At 41.4% G+C, this 17,631-nt stretch overlaps 1 protein-coding gene across 1 annotated transcript; it reads right to left on the reverse strand.

Annotated features, from left to right (window-relative positions):
• Window positions 1–8,093: 8,093 nt before the first annotated feature.
• LOC142165882 (uncharacterized) lies at window positions 8,094–8,666 on the reverse strand. The gene has a single exon (XM_075224268.1). It carries the CDS (start codon window positions 8,664–8,666, stop codon window positions 8,094–8,096), a length of 573 nt encoding a protein of 190 aa, XP_075080369.1.
• Between the last annotated feature and the right edge of the window lie 8,965 nt (window positions 8,667–17,631).

The following is a 17,631-nucleotide window of genomic DNA, read 5'->3' on the forward strand; positions in this document are numbered from 1 at the left end:
CATCCCTTTATACCCTTTCACAGTAATAACTACTATGCAATCACTTAATCTTCCCGAGTCTGAACTTATCAACAAGATATGAGAATCTACTTCGGTCAACAAATGAAATGATATGAAAGAATCCCTTAAAATCCTCTTAACTCTAGACCATATAACATATCTACAGAAATCGAGAACCAAATAGTCCTTTTCTCATCTCAAACACACTCTTCTTAACACATTCAAAGCATTTGAACACTTCCCGCAGTCATATCCTACTCATTATATAGCCATCTAACCACTCACCGAGCCATCAGTCCCACTCAAAAGGACACCACTTGACATAGAAGTCCAAAAACACATGCTCACACAACTAAAACTATCGAGCCCAAGATGTGGTCCAAACCTGGCCTTAAGTCCTCTAGACTGGCCCATCACCAAAATATAGAAGACACATCTCACACCTCATCCATAGAATTCCGTAAGCCGTCGATGTACAACTAATACCAAGTGCTCACATGCGCATAAGAGTTAGTGGGAGAAATTCAAAGAGTTACGCTTCAAGTTGAATCAATGTACACGATAAGGAAAGAAAGATGAGAAGTTTATCCTAGATACCCTGTAGCCTCTCGAAGATAGGTATGGACGTCACTGTACCGATCCGCTAGACTTTACTAGACACTTGCTCATGACTCGTAGAACCTATGAATCTAGATCTCTGATACCAACTTGTCACGATCCAAACTCCAACTAATCGTGATGGCACCTAGCCCAACCCGCTAGGTAAGCCAATTAGCAAAAATCCAACCCAAAATGAGATTAACTAAGAAAATAAATGATGAAATAACTAAGCTTTTATACAAAAAAATCCCAAGGACTGGTAGTACAAATCACGAGCTTCTAAGACTTTGAATTTATAAAGCTTCTATGAAATAAATACACCATCTATTCGAAATGTACATAAGCAAATTTTTTATAAATCTAAAGCTACCATGAACAAGAGGCAGCTACAACCGGAACGCAGGTACATCTTCAAGGCCAGCTTCCTCCAGACACAGCAACATGAACTCCAAAATCTGCATGCAAGGTTCAGAAGGTATATTATGAGTGCAACCGACCTTATGTACTTAATAAGTAACAAACCTAACATTAGGTCGAAAGCAGTGACGAGCTTGGATAATGATCAGAGTCCAACGCTAATAGCCAAGAACAACTTGTAACAATATAATAGATACCGTACTCAAAGATATAATGCTCAACTCATTCACAGTTACAAAAAATAGGCATGCTTTTCAGGTATAATTGTAAAACCCAGATTTCATCGAAATCACCAAGATATGAGTATATAAAAAAACTGTGATTTTTTTCAAAAACTTTCAACAACAGATAATATGTTTCATTAACAGGTAGCATGAGGGAAGTAAACCGCTATGCCTACATGTCAATGTGCATGTGAAGTCATGAATGCTACAATATTGTATAGCACAAGGAAATGCATCTCTATGTCTACATGCCAACTATGCATGACAACTGTAATGCAACATAGTGATAAATCCATATACTCATACTCTCGGTGTATTCAACCTCACTCATCACCTCTTAATCATTCAGCACCTCCTAATCACTCAGAACCTCCCAATCGCTCAGCACCTCCCAATCACACAACACTCTCAATCACTTGGCACTCGCACTCGGTAGGTACATGCGCTCACTACTGGTATGTCAGACTTCGGAGAGGCAGATCCTATCCAAGCGCTAATATAAGCCAATCATGGTATGTTGTGGCATGCATCGCGATCCCATCATGAATCAATAAAGTCAGATGCAGTATGCAGCCCTATCCCATAAATATCACTCATAATTAGGCCCTCCGCCTCGCTTAGTCATCATCCTTTCGAGTCTCTCAGCCTCATAAATCTCATGTCAATCATCACAAACAACGATAACATGATGTAACAACAAATGATAACAGAAACTGAGATATGATATACAAATGAATGGATATGACTATGTAATTGCAATTTAAGCAAATAACTCAACAGTAGAAATGACCTCAGTGGGCCTAACAGGATAGGCATATAGCCTAAACACGGTCTCTAACATGGATCACAGATCAATTACTCTAGCACGTAGATTTCATGGATAGAAGCAAGATTAAGTCACTACACAGTAACACAGAATCAACCGAGTCATAATTCACACGGTTCACCTCAACACCAAATACATAAACATGTATATCCAAGGGTTCATACCCTCAGCACTAAGTTTAGAAGTGTTACTTATCTCGAACAAGCCGAATCCAATACCGAGCAAGCCAAACAATACTCTAATAAATCTATCTCACACGTACCAACCTACAAACGACTTAAAACTAGCCAAAAGTAACTCAAGAACATCAAATAATGCAAAGGAAACAAACCCAATTGATAAAGGTCAAATCTTTAATCAAAATTCCAAAGTTAACCAAAAAATCAAACCCCGAGTCTACACCTCGAAACCCGACAAAACTCACAAAATCCAATAACCCATTAAATTACGAGTCCAACCATACTAGTTTCACTCAAATCCGACTCCGAATTGAGGTTCAAAAGTAAAAAAATCACTTTATAAAATTTAGACAAAACCCCCAAATTTCTCTTTGAAATTCACAATCCAATTGCCAAAAACGAAGATAGATTTATGAAGTATAATCAAAACTGAGTAGAGAACACTTAACCCAATCCATGTGGTGGAAATCGCCTCCAAAAAAGCACCAAAATTCGAGCTCCCCTACTCAAAATATGACAAAATGAACAAACCCTCGATGTTATATGGTTCTGCCCAGGTACCTTCGCATCTGCGCAATTATTAGCCGCTTCTATGGCGTCGCTTCTGCGACACAAGTTACGCTTCTACGGACTCCACTTACCAGCTGACCTATCACACCTGTAGAAACTTTCCGTTTCTACGACATCGCAGGTGCGAGCATCGATCCACTCTTGCGCCATTGCTCGCTTTTGCATCCCCATATCACTGCAGATGCGATCCAGCGCCCCGCACCTAAGACTGCTCAACAACATGCCACCTTTACTTAATTACTTCTGTGATACCATGTCCGCATCTGAGTACTCACATATGCATCCAAACCTTCGCATATGCGGAAACACCAACTCCAGGCTTGTTTGAGCAATGCAACATGAGACAAAAAAGATCCAAACCACGTCTGTAACTCACTCGAACCTCTCAGGACCCCGTTCGAGTATACCAACAAGTCCCATAGCATAACACGGACTTACTCGAGGTCTCAAGTCACATATAAAAACATCAAAATCACGAATTGTACCTCAAATAGAACTTAATGAACTTTTGAACTTTCAACTTCCAAAACACGTGCCGAACCATATCAAATCAACTCGGAATGACCTCAAAACTTGCACTCAAGTCCCAAATGACATAACGAAGCTATTCCAATTCCTGAAACCACAATTTCGAAATCACAATCCCAAACCCTATATCATCAAAGTTAACTTTCGGTCAAACTTATGAACATTCCAAACCTTCAAATTTTCAACTTTTGCCAATTCATGTCGAAAACTTCTAGGAATATCCAAGTCCGGGCATACGCCCAAGTCCGAAATCACCATCCGAACCTAACGAAATTACTATACCTCTTGTACCTATCAAGCCTCTTTTGTTCCTCATCTGATTCTTATGGCTTGACCTTAGGCTGAACCGGAATAATAGGTTGTACTGGCGCCACACTAAGAATCTGACCAATGGGATCCCGCTGCTCTGGATTACGGGCGGTGGGAGTTTGAGATCCTCTCCCAATCTATGAAGTAGCCGGTGCAACGGATATCAATCTCGCTAGAGCCAATGTAGCAAACATGCTTAGGAACTGCACTAAAGTCTCCTGAAGTCCGGGGGTAACAACAGGCGCCTCTGGTGCCTGTCCCCCAATCGGAGCTACTAGCATCTCCTCAACTTCTGTTCTGACAAGTGCTCTAGCTGCAGTGCGTTCCCCTCTTCGGCCTCTACCTCGGCCCCTACCTCTCGCGGCTCTAGCAGAGGGCACGAGTGTCTGCTCAACTCATATGGTAGTGCGTGTCGTTACTATCTATGAGAGAATAAAGATATAAAGGCTCAAACTTCGAAATCAACAAATCCGCATGACTTGAATAAAAGAAGTGGAGATTTTTCCTAATAGTTCTGTAGCCTATCGAAGATAAGTACAGACGTCTCCATACCGATCCACAATACTCTACTAAACTCACTTATGACTCGTAGCACCTATGAATCTAGAGCTTTGATACCAACTTGTCTTGATCCCAATTTCCCTCTGTAGGAAGTCGTGATGGCACCTAGTCTTTAAGACTAGATAAGCCTAACACTTACTGGATTAATGGAAAAATTCAACCAACAACTATTAAATATGAAACAGAAATTTCTATACAAAGCCAACAATCCCAAAATCAGTAGTACAAGTCACAAGCTCTACTGAGTTCACTAAAAAATATCTCTAAGTATAACTGTTCTGGAATAGAATTAAATTATGCAAAGATAACTTCCGAAAGTGACTCTGAGGTAGGGGAACGTGACGTCAGGTATACCTTGAAGACTCCATAGCAATATTTGGTCCACTATCTAACAATAAACAGACTCCGAGTACCTGGATCTGCAATTTTTTTTGCAGAAGTGTAGTATGAGTACACCACGATCGGTATCTAGTAATTATCAAGACTAACATCGGTGGAGTAGTGATGAGGTACAAGTCAAGACACTCACTAGACAAGATAACCTATGCAGTATATAGATTTAAAGCTAATAATGGAATGCAGAAATCAGTAAATAGCAACAAAATCAATATGTGATATAAACAGTAAAGCAACAAGAACACTGTGAATTATCATTAAACCCAAATAAGAAACACATAGAACAATCAATTAATCAAGTTGTTCTAACACATGATTCACAACGAAATCACCCCATGATACCTCATCTCATAGTCACAAGTCATGGGTCTCAACCCATTATCATGTACTCACGGCACCTCGTGCCCAGATCTGGAATCACAACAGCACGGACAACTCACGTGCTAATATATCAATCCGCACGGCATGATCACAGGCTCACAATCATAATCCACCAGCATGGTCACATACTCACAATCATAATTTGCCCGGCATGGTCACTGTATCACAATGACAATCCGCTTGACATGATTATAAGACCAATATCAACATGGAAATAGATAATACAAGAACACATGGGCATGATCAATAAATGTCAAATTTCATACGCTTGAGCTAGTACAAGTGGCATGCTATGGTGCATGCTTGTGTGGGTGTACTACTGCATCCCAAGTCAACAAGTAACATCAAAGACATCTAGTAGTCCAATGAAGCAACAAAACAAGTCACACAAGGGGTAGGTCATACACAATGAAAAACACACCATCACACGAAAATCACCAATACAATATTCCCAAGCCATCACACATCATCCCTGACATTGTCACCCTTATCTCTCCGATAGCCACCCGTATCACTCCGCCCTGACAATATCATTAGCCACCCTTATCTCTCCAATAGCCACCTGTATCACTACAATAGCCACCTGTATCACTACAATAGCCACCCGTATCACTCTATGTAATAGCCACCCTTATCACTACGTGTAATAGCCACTCTTATCACTCTATGTAATAGACACATTTATCACTCCACCTGGACAATCACACAATAGCCACCCGTATCACTCCGTACATTCAACAACAGTGAGATGCCACTTTTATGCCTCGTATAACAACAACGGTGAAATGCCCCCCTTATACTCCTCATAACAACAATCAAACCACACAACAATTTACACGTGCTATCATCACAACAACACAACATATCACTCGTATCACAAAGTGCCTGTAGGCCACAATCTTTCCAAGGATTCAATGATATCAATATTTTCGCAACAAATAGCCCACAATTCAACACAACGTATATAGAATCTCAATAACAACAAAATAAATGAAAAAGTAACTCAACAAGGAACAACACCTCCTTTAAACAACACTTCAATTAAAATAAATTAATGACTTTCGATAACTTCAATTCCAATTAATTATTTAAGGATAAACTCAATAGTGAAAGTATATCCATGAAATGGCAACTCCGGATTTTAGTGTATGAATTAAGCTAACAATGAAAGCGATGACACCAACTAGCAGTACGTCTAAAGGCTTGAGAATAAATCGGCAACAAGGGATATCATGTAATAATAATCTCAACAAAGAGCAACTCAACAATAAAAGAAATCACGTAATTGTAAAAGTGGAAACAACTCCAAATAAAGCATATAAGAGAAAACTCGATAAGTAAAGAATGTGACATGTAATGACAACTTCAAATAAAACATGTGATAGTAGACATGACGAATAAAAGATATAGCATGTGCTAATAATTCCAGATAAATACATAAAATATGCCTAAGAGTCTAGACCAGTCAATTTCCACATATAAGCCCGAGTACGTACTCGCCACCTTGCGTACACGGCTTTTACATGACACAAATAGCACAAACGGCTCGAATCCTAGGGGTAATTCCCCCACCAAAGCTAGGCAAGATACTTACCTCAAAGAAGCTAAAAGGATACTCTAAAATGACCTTCTCATGTGAAACAACCTCTGTCTGGCTTAAATCTAGCCAAAATAACTCCATGTCATAAATAAAACCCAAAGGAAACAATTCCAAATAATAATGCTTCGATCTCTAATTAAAACAAAAAAGTCAGCCCAAAAAGTCAACCCCAAGCCCGTACCTTGGAACCCGACAAAATTCAGAAAATCCGAACACCCACTCCGACACGAGTCCAACCATATCAAAATTATCAAATTCTGGTATCAAATCATCGTTCAAATCCTCATTTTACATTTTTGAAAGATTTTACAAAAATTCCCATTTCCTCTCATTCAGTTCACTAATTTAATGATAAAAATAATTATGGAATCATGAAATATAATCACTTCCGGATAAATAATACTTACCACCCCCCATCAAATACGAGAATAACCATTCCAAAATGCCCAAACCCTAGGCCTCTAACTCTAAAGTGATAAAAATGGCCAAACCCTCGATATATGAATTGGCTGCCAAGGAGTTCCGCATTTGCAAACCAAGTAACGCACCTGTGAGCTTGCATTTGCGAGAAAAATCATTGAACCTGCGGCCTTCACTTATAGAACAAAAATTGCACTTGTGATCCACTATTCGCATCTGCGACTCCGCAGAAGCGTCCAAAATATCGCAGAAGCGGACAACCATCTGGAGGCTCTATTGCACATCTGCGATCAATATCCCGCAGATACGATTGCGCACCTGTGATTCTTCACCCGCAGAAGTGATACAACTAGACGTGCACCATCTCGCAGAAGTAACCAAAATCACATAGAAGTGGCTCTGCACCTGCGCTCCAAAATGCGCAGGTGCGACATACCAGAAACAAACTTGCCAAAAGCATGGGAACAAATCCGAAACTCATCCAAAACACACTCGGGGCCCTGGGGACCCCGTCCGAAAATACCAGCAAGTTCTATAACATAACACGAACCTGCTTGAGGCCTCAAATTACATCAAACAACATCAAAACTAAGAATCGCACCTCAAATCGAACTTAATGAACTTATGAACTTCCAACTTCTACAACTCGCGTCGAATCATATCAAATTAACCCGGAATAATGTCAAATTCTGCATGCAAGTTCTAAATGACACAATGGATATAACCCAACTCCCGAAATCAAAATTCGAAATATCAACAAAGTCAACTCTCGGTCAAACCTCTCAACCTTCCAAACCTTCAACTTCCCAATTTTCGCCAAAATACATCAAATTATCCTACGGAGCTCCAAATCCAAATCCGGACAGATGCCTAAGTCCAAAATAACCATGCGAAGATATTGGAATCATCAAAATACCATTCTGGAGTTGTCTACACAAAATTCAAACTTCGGTCAACTCTTTTCACTTAAGCTTCTAAAATAAGAATCATCCTTCCAAATAAAATCCCGAATCATCCCAAATTCGAACTCGACCACACACGCAAGTCATCATATACAATACAAAGTTTCTCGAGTCCTTAAACTACAGAACGGAATGTGAATTCTCTAAATGACCAATCGGGTCGTTACATGCTTCCTTCATCTTGAACACCACTCTTTCTTCCCACACTATTAGCACGAGCTGACTTTTCTGAATATCCAGAATATCTCTACCAGTAGCCAAGAAAGGTTTTCCTAAAATAAGAGGGGCCTCCTTATTCTCTTCCATGTTCATCACGATGAAGTCCACAAGGAACACAAATTTGTCCACTCGAACTAGCACATCCTTCACTATTCGTTCAGGTATTATTATGGTCTGATCCGCCATTTGCAAAGACATAGGTACAGATCTGATTGGCCCAATTTCTCTCGCAAACTTCTTAAAAATAGACAAGGGGATAAGATTAATAGAAACACATAAATCACACAAAGACTTTTCAAATTTAGTACTTCCTACGGAGCAAGATATAGTGAAATTCCCTGGATATTCAGACTTTTGAGGGAGCTTATTTTGAATAATAGCACTACAATTCTCTGTGAGCTTGACCACCGAATTCTCCTTCACTCTTCGCTTGTTAGACAATATCTCCTTCAAGAACTTGGAATATGCTGGCATCTGTGATAGTACCTCTGTGAAAGGTTCATTAACATGCACCTTCTTGAGCACTTCTAGAAAACACCCAAGTTATTTGTTCAACTTCTCTCTTCTTTGCTTCTGGGGAAAAAGTAAAGCAGGCATGTATTTGCTTCCCTCACTCTCCTCGTTCATTGAATTTTCGTTCTTCTTCTTTTTCAGAGCTCCAGTCTTCCTCTTATTCTTCAAACCATCCTCTGTATCTACCCTCACTTCACCTTCTTGATTTCATTATTTTCTGCTCATCCACGGTCTCTACTTGTCCTTGAATCAACTCACCCTTTTGTTTTGCACTGGGGTCCTTCTATACTTGCCCACTCCTTAATGACATCGCAATTATTATTTCTTTTGAATTCATTTCAGTATCAACAAGAAGAGTTCCTGGAGCCCTCGCAGACAATAGACTAGCAATCTGCCCCACTTGTCTTTCCAAGTTTCGGGTGGTTGTGCCATGAGTTTCAAGTCTCTCATCTATCTTAATAATGAAGGCCTTCATTAGATCTTCCATGCTAGACTGATTGGACTGTTGAGGCTGGCACTGCTGCCTCTGCAGATTTAGAAAACCCGGAGCTCCTTGTCCCTGGGGTCTGAGATTATTTTGTTGCCATGCATTCAAACTAGTTCCAGGTGAACTCCACAAAAGAATCGGGGTGCCTCTGGCCTATAGAGTTGAAATTGTTACTACTTTGGTAGTTGGCTTTGTCAAATCTTCCCACAACATTTACCACTCCATCTGTAGCTGAGGCATGACACTCATGTATTGGATGACCCATTCCACAAAAGTCACAAACTGATGATGGTTGGCCCTGGACCCTAGCTAAGGCTAACTTTTTGATCTCTTTTGCCGTGAAGTTTAGTTGGTCTTGGACGGAGGTATTAGAATACACTTGATGTACCCCAACCTTTTCCTTTCTCTCGTTATTATTTGTAGGCCATTGAATTGCATCTTCAGATAATTCATTTGGAATTGCAATAATCTCCTCAGGAGTTTTCTTCATAAGAGGACCTCCAACTGCATTGTTTAGCGTCCTTCTGCCAGAGGGTATCGGCCCATCCCAGAAATCTTGGAGTTGCATTCACAAGTCACAATATCCTTAAATCTTTCCCATGCTTCAAACCCCGTTTCTATATCTTTTTTCTCGAAGTTGTGTATCTGTCTTCGAATTTTTCTTGTTTTTGCAACCGAAAAATATTTTTCAAGAAACTTCTTTGTCATGTCTTCCTAAGTTTGAGTTGACCCCGTCTACAAACTCTGCAACCAGTTCTTAGCATCATCCCTCAATAAAAAAGAAAATGTCCTTAAGTAGATAGCATCTTTCGATACCCTGTTGTGCTGGAAGGTATACATAATTTCATCAAAATCCATCAAATGAGTATATGGATGTTCATTGGGTTTGCCTCGGAAGACACAATTGTTCTGAATGGTCTGAAGTAGCCCTTGCTTGATCTCAAAATTGTTGGTTGCGATCGGAGAAGGTCGCACACTAGATACTCTTTGGTTGTAGACTGGCCTGGCGTAGTCTCCTAGTGGTCGTTTAGGCTTGTGCATATTATTTTCAAATTCATCTTCAACCAAAGGTCGGTTCAGGTTGAATCTTCATCCTTTGTTCCCATCAACCATTTCATCAACTCAGAGAACTACTTTAGCAGCTGCCTGTGCGACTTCTTCCTGGTAGCTGCTTCCCATACAGCCAAATCAACTTTCTCACCATTTTTAGCCATGTTCTCTTGGGTTGAAGATTGTCCTATGAATTTGCCGGTGAGTTCTTTATCTTTCCTCAATTGTCGTAGAGGTTTTTCCACATCTAGATCATATGTCATCACTTCTTTTGAAGATCGTGTTATACACCAGAGAAGTTAAACTTGTCGCCTACATACAAATGAGAAAAATTTGAATAAAAATAAAATAAAATTGAATCCTGAATTAGAACAAAAAACTATTCTAAACATTATCGTTTGCCAATCCCTAGCAACAACGCCAAATTTGACGAGCATAAAACACACACGAAATTAATGCTCGCTAGCCAAATATAGTATAATTTAATTATCATCTCCACATTGATTGTATTTAAATAATGTTCAAGTAATTTATGGGTTAACGTTATTCAAGATGATTAACACTTTGATTGAAATAATTATGAACTAAAATTAACTACTAAAATTAAAGTAATTAATAATTGATCACAGAAAGATAAGAGTTGAGTAATACCGAAATAATCAATGGGAGAAATAAGGTTCGTGACAGGATATGTGCAAAATAGCAGGATAGGTGCAAGATATCTATTGAAGATCTAACTCTAGTTCAATTCACTCTAATATTCTAATGATTCTCACGAATTCACTCGATAATTAGTTCAATCATATAGTCAAGATTCCTCACTCAATTAAATCTGAACTGTATGAGATGAACTAATATAAAAGCACTGTGAAGGTATGTAAGAATACGTTAATAGACTAGTCTTTAGGAAAATATCTTTCGAATATTCTCCTAACTTGATTTAATCAACAATTCAACAAGCTCTTTTGATTACTTAAAAGAATTGCTGACTTAAACCAAACAATATAATGCAAAGATAATCACCCAAAAAATTTCTCTTTCGATTAAATAATTCAGTGAACAAAATTACAATCAAATCAAAGCTCCATAAACAAATTCATGCAAAGAACTAGAGTTAAAATCCATAAATATCAATCAAACTACCATATCCGTCAAACCCTAAGGTTTCTACTCCATAATCATGGAGAGAGTCATCACAAATAAAGTTGAAGAATAATAAAATATGAATTCAATCCATACTCGAGTGTTGAGTTGAGGCAAAATTGATAAATCCTTGTTCTTTGAGTCTTCAATCTCTTCCAATCTTCTATAGGTCAAAAGACACCTCAAAAACGTGTTTTTGGTGTATTTATACGATGTAGGAACGGGTCCAAATGTAGCTACTCTTTTCAAGTCAAAACTGGAAAATACTCTGTAAAATTTGCACAGGCGTGGCGCATGGCGCGCCGCCTCATGCGATGTTGTTGTGGGAAAGTTCATAGAGTGGTTTCTGATAGAGTTTATCCCGCTATACTGTCGCGCCATGCCGTGCATGTGGCAGTGTAATTTTCTCGGAGTAAACTATTTATTTCACTTTTTGATATTCACACTTGGTCCTCGATCCCTGAATGCATCCTGGTTTTGTCACGACCCGGATTTCCCACCCTCGGGAGTCGTGATGGCGCCTACTAATGAGAGCTAGGCAAGCCAAACCTTAACTGCTTACTTCGTTATCAAAATTTCTTCCTTTTAACAAACGTAAGCGATAACATAATAACAACGGAACTTTAAATAATTAAGCGGAAGATGACAATTACATATCTGAAATCTGCATTTATTACAACTTTTAAACCTCAAATACCCAAAACCTGGTGTCACAGTATCATAGACTATCTAAGATTTACTACATACAAGGTCTGAAGAAATAACAATACACTGTCTCTGAATAAAAGGAACATGAAACAGACAATACACTTCTTCCGAGTATGCGGCCCAACAACCAAATCCATAATGATCCGCTCCCACTTTCACTCGGGAAGCTCAATCCTCTTAAATGCACCACTGGGCCTCTGATGCTCGTACTTAACCTGTTGACAATTCAAACACCGAGCCACATATGCAATGATTTTCTTCTTCATTCTCCGCCACCAATAATGCTACCCAAATCCTGATACATCTTCGCGGCGCCCGGATGAATAGAGTACCGGGAGCTATGGGCCTCCTCTAAGATCAACTCCCGAAGCCCATCCACATTAGGCATACAAACTCGACCCTGCAATCTCAAACTCCATCATCATCTAAGGACACACAAATGGGGATCATCATACTGCCGATCACAGATACGCTCCAATAAAGAAGAACGAGCGACCATGCAAGCCAATACACGACTAGGCTTATAAATATCCAACCTCACGAACCGATTGGCCAAGGCCTGATCATCCAAAGCAAACGATCTCTCGCTGACCGGAATATAAGCAAGACTGTCCATACTGACTGACTTCCTACTCAAAGCATCGGCCACCACATTGGCCTTTCCCGGATGATATAAGATAGTAATATCATAGTCTTTCAACAACTCCAACCACCTCCTCTGCCTCAAATTCAACTCCTTTTGCTTGAACAAATACTGAAGACTCTTGTGATCCGTGAACACCTTACATGCCACGCCATACAGATAATGCCTCCAAATCTTCAAAGCGTGAACAATGGCTGCCAACTCTAAATCATGAACTGGATAGTTCTTCTCATGAATCTTCAACTGCCGTGAAGCATAGGCAATGACCTTGCCATCCTGCATTAATACTACACCAAGTCCAACACGAGATGCATCACAATAAACTATATAAGGCCCTAAACCCATGGGCAAAACCAACACTGGTGCCGTAGTCAGAGCTGTCTTGAGCTTCTAAAAGCTCGTCTCCCACTCGTTCGACCATCTGAACTGGGCACCCTTCTGGGTCAACCTGGTCATCGGGGCTGCGATAGATGAGACCTCTCCATGAACCGATGATAGTAGCCTGCCAATCCCAAGAAACTCCGAATCTCTATAGCTGATGCTGGTCTAGGCCAGTTCTTGACTGCCTCAATCTTCTTCGGATCAACCTGAATACCTTCTGCTGATACAACATGACCCAGAAATGCAACTGAACTCAACCAGAACTCACACTTCGAGAACTTAGCATATAACTGACTATCTATCAGAGTCTGAAGGACCACTTTGAGATGCTGCTCGTGCTCCCCCTGGCTGCGGGAATATATCAAAATATCATCAATGAAGACTATCACGAACGAGTTCAAATAAGGCGCGAACACTCGGTTCATCAAATCCATAAAAGTTGCTAGGGCATTGGTCAACCCAAACGACATAACCAAAAACTCATAATGCCCGTACCGAGTGCAGAAAGTTGTCTTAGGGACATCGGATGCCCTAATCCTCAACTGATGGTAGCCAGATCTCAAGTCAATCTTTGAAAATACCTTGGCACTCTGAAACTGATCGAACAAATCATCAATCCTTGGCAATGGATACTTATTCTTGATTGTAACCTTGTTCAACTACCGGTAATCAATCATATTCTCATCGACCCATCCTTCTTCTTAACAAACAACACCGGCGCACCCCAAGGCAAAATACTGGGTCTAATGAAACCCTTTTCAAGCAAGTTTTGCAACTGCTCCTTCAACTTTTTCAACTCAGGCGGGGCCATGAAATATGGCGGAATAGAAATGGGCTGAGTGCCCGGAGCCAAATCAATGCAAAAGTCAATATCCCTGTCGGGCGACATACCCGGCAGGTCTGAAGGGAAAACCTCAGGAAACTCACGAACAACGGGCACAGAATCAATAGAAGGGACCTCAGCACTAGAATCACGAACATATGCCAAATAGGCCAAACACCCCTTCTCGACCATACGCCGAGCCTTCACATAAGAGATAACACTACGGGTAGAATGACCAGGAGTCCCTCTCCACTCTAAATGAGGCAAACCTGGTAAAGCTAAGGTCACAGTCTTGGCATGACAGTCCAAGATGGTGTGGTAAGGTGATAACCAGTCTATCCCCAATATAACATCGAAATTGGCCAAGTCCAGAAGCAACAAATCTACTCGAGTATCAAGACCCCCAATCACAACTACACAAGAGCGATGGATTCGGTCTACCATAATAGAATCACCCACCGGTGTAGACACATAAACAGGAACGCTCAATGAATCACTAGGCATGACCAAATACGGTGCAAAATAAGATGATACATACGAGTATGTAGACCCTGGATCAAATAACACTGAAGCATCTCTATCACAAACCAGAACAGTACTTGTGATAACTGCATCTGAAGCCTCAGCCTCGGGCCTGGCTGGAAGAGCATAACATCGGGGCTGGGGCCCACCACCCTGGACTACATCTCTAGGACGGCCTGCAACTGGCTGGCCTCCACCTCTAGCGGTCTAAGCTCTACCTCGAAATCCTCTACCTCCACCTCTGGCACCTCTACCCCCACCTCTAGCTAGCTGGGCGGTCTGTGGAACACCTAGTGCCTGAACCATAGCACGGGAACCCTGCTGTTGCGACTGAGTACCTACCAACCTCGGACAAGCCCTCCGGATATGACCATACTCACCACACTCATAACATCCATCTGAGTGTTGCGGCTGAGGAAACTGAGACTGACCCTGGAGACCTGAATGACCACCCCAAAAACTCTAGAGCGGTAGTGCACTAATAGGAGATGGTGGTGTACTGTAGGGCTGCTGATCAGAATACTGCATGTAAGAACCACGACCACGTGAAGCACCGTGAGAAACCTAAAGAGCTGACTGAAAGGGCCTAGGAGGATGGCCTCTACCATATGAATCTCTGCTTCCAAACGAGGCACCATTGAATCTACCTGAATGACGGGGCCTCTTATCCGACCCATGACCACCTCCCTACGACAGGACCATCTCCACTCTCCTGGCCACATTGGCCGCCTCCTGAAAAGTAATCTTACTCCCAACCTCCCTAGCCATCTGAAGACGAATCGGCTGAATAAGACCATCAATAAACCTCCTCACCCTCTCTCTCGGTAGGAAGTATGACAAGAGCATGGCGAACCAAGTCGATGAATCTGGTCTCGTACTAGTAACAATCATAGAACCCTGCTGGAGGCGCTTAAACTGCCTCTAATAAGCCTCTCTCTGAGTAATGGGGAGGAACTTCTCCAGAAATAGCTGTGTAAACTGCTCCCAAGTCAAGGCTGGCGATCCGGCTGGTCTAGCCAAGCAATAATCTCTCCACCAAGTATTGGCGGATCCAGACAAGCGAAATGTATCAAGATCAACCCTATTGGTCTTAACAATACCCATGTTCCTGAGAACCTCGTGGCAGCTGTCCAAATAATCCTGGGGATCCTCAGTAGATGCACTGCTGAAAGTAGAAGTGAAGAGCTTGGTAAACCTATCTAGCCTCCACAAAGCATCAACAGCCATAGCTGCTCCATCACCAGTTTGAGCTACCACACCCGGCTGAACTGCTCCAGCTGGCTGAACCGCTGGAGTTTGAATCTGGGGAGCTACCGGCTCCAGAGTGTGAGTAGCAGGAGTCTGGGTTCCTCCTCCAGCCTGAGAGATGGCTGGTGGTCCGACGCCATCACGACCCTTGGCGGATTTTGGGTCGTGACAAATCGGACCAGAGCATCCTGAAGAACTGGGGTAGCAATAAACCCCTCTGGGACCTGAGTTGGGCCCACCGGAACTGCTGGGGCCGGAACCTCCTCATCAAAATCAACCTGAGGCTCCGCCACTGGTGCTGCTGCTCGGGGCTGAGCTCTGCCCCTACCTCGGCCTCTGCCCCTCGTGGGAGCTGCTGCTGGGGGCTCGGGCTGCTGGGGGCTCGGGATGTTGAGCGGTGGATGAGGAAGCGCGTGTTATCGCCATCTACGAAAGAACAGAGTAGAAATCCAATTAGCATTAAGAAACAAAACTGCACGACACGAAAGAACAAATGTGAGTTAAAATCCATAAATATCAATTAAAATACCATATCCGTCAAACCGTAAGGTTTTTACTCCATAATCATGGAGAAAGTCATCACAAATAAAGTTGAAGAATAATAAAATATGAATTCAATCCATACTCGAGTGTTGAGTTGAGGAAAGAATGATGAATCATTGTTCTTTGAGTCTCCAATGCTCTTCCAATCTTCTATACGTCAAAAGACACCTCAAAAACATGTTTTTTGGTGTATTTATATGATGTAGGAATGGGTCCAAATGTAGCTACTCTTTTCAAGTCAAAACTGGAAAATACTTTGTAAAATTTGCACAGTCGTGGCGCATGGCGCGCCGCCTCATGCGATGTTGTTGTGGGAAAGCTTAGAGAGTGGTTTCTGACAGAGCTTCTCCCGCTATACTGTCGCGCCATGCCGTGCGTGTGGCAATATAATTTTCTCGGAGTAAACTATTTATTTCAGTTTTTGATATTCACACTTGGTCCTCGATCCCCGAATGCATCCTGGTTTTGTCACGACCCGGATTTCCTACCCTCGGGAGTCGTGATGGCGCCTACTAATGAGAGCTAGGCAAGCCAAACCTTAACTACTTACTTCGTTATCAAAATTTCTTCCTTTTAACAAATGTAAGCAATAACATAATAACATCGTAACTTTAAATAATTAAGCGGAAGATAACAATTAAATATCTGAAATCTGCATCTATTACAACTTTTAAACTTCAAATACCCAAAACCTGGTGTCACAGTATCACATACTATCTAAGATTTACTACATACAAGGTCTGAAGAAATAATAATACACTGTCTCTGAATAAAATGAACATGAAACAGAAAATAGAGATAGAGGGAGACGTTAGGGCCCGCGGATGCCTGCAGGTCTACCTTGGGTCTCCGGGTGGACCGAAGGAAGCACTCCAGCTACTGCCCAAAAGCTGCTCCGGAATCTGCACACAGTGCAGAGTGTAGTATCAGCACAACCGACCCCATGTGCTGGTAAGTGTCTGGCCTAACCCCAGCGAGGTAGTGACGAGGCTAGGACCAAACTCCAGATAAACCTGTGCAATTATATAATATACGGCGGAAAATAAACAGGAATAAGCAGTTTAAGTGGGAGGGGGTACATGCTTCAGGGAACATATCAAATCCAACAGAAACTTAATAAAATATGAAAGGACAATTCAATATCTACAACAATACAATAACAATATTGTTGCGGCACGCAACCCGATCCCTTATCATTTAACACTGTTGCGGCGTGGTATATATATATATATATATCTGTTGCGGCATGCAACCTGATCCAATATAATATTTGTTGCGGTGTGCAACCCATTCCAAATATACAGTCAACAGTAACCATAATAACAGTCCCGGCAAGGGATCAACAATAAACTATACTATCCCGGCAAGGGAATTCAAT

This window comes from Nicotiana tabacum, chromosome 11, assembly GCF_000715075.1.
Source record: "Nicotiana tabacum cultivar K326 chromosome 11, ASM71507v2, whole genome shotgun sequence".
Taxonomy (NCBI): domain Eukaryota; kingdom Viridiplantae; phylum Streptophyta; class Magnoliopsida; order Solanales; family Solanaceae; genus Nicotiana; species Nicotiana tabacum.

What these genes read in the sequence shown, in the direction of transcription:
- LOC142165882 (XM_075224268.1), bottom strand. Translation starts at nt 8,666, where the DNA reads ATGCCAGCATATTCCAAGTTCTTGAAGGAGATATTGTCTAACAAGCGA.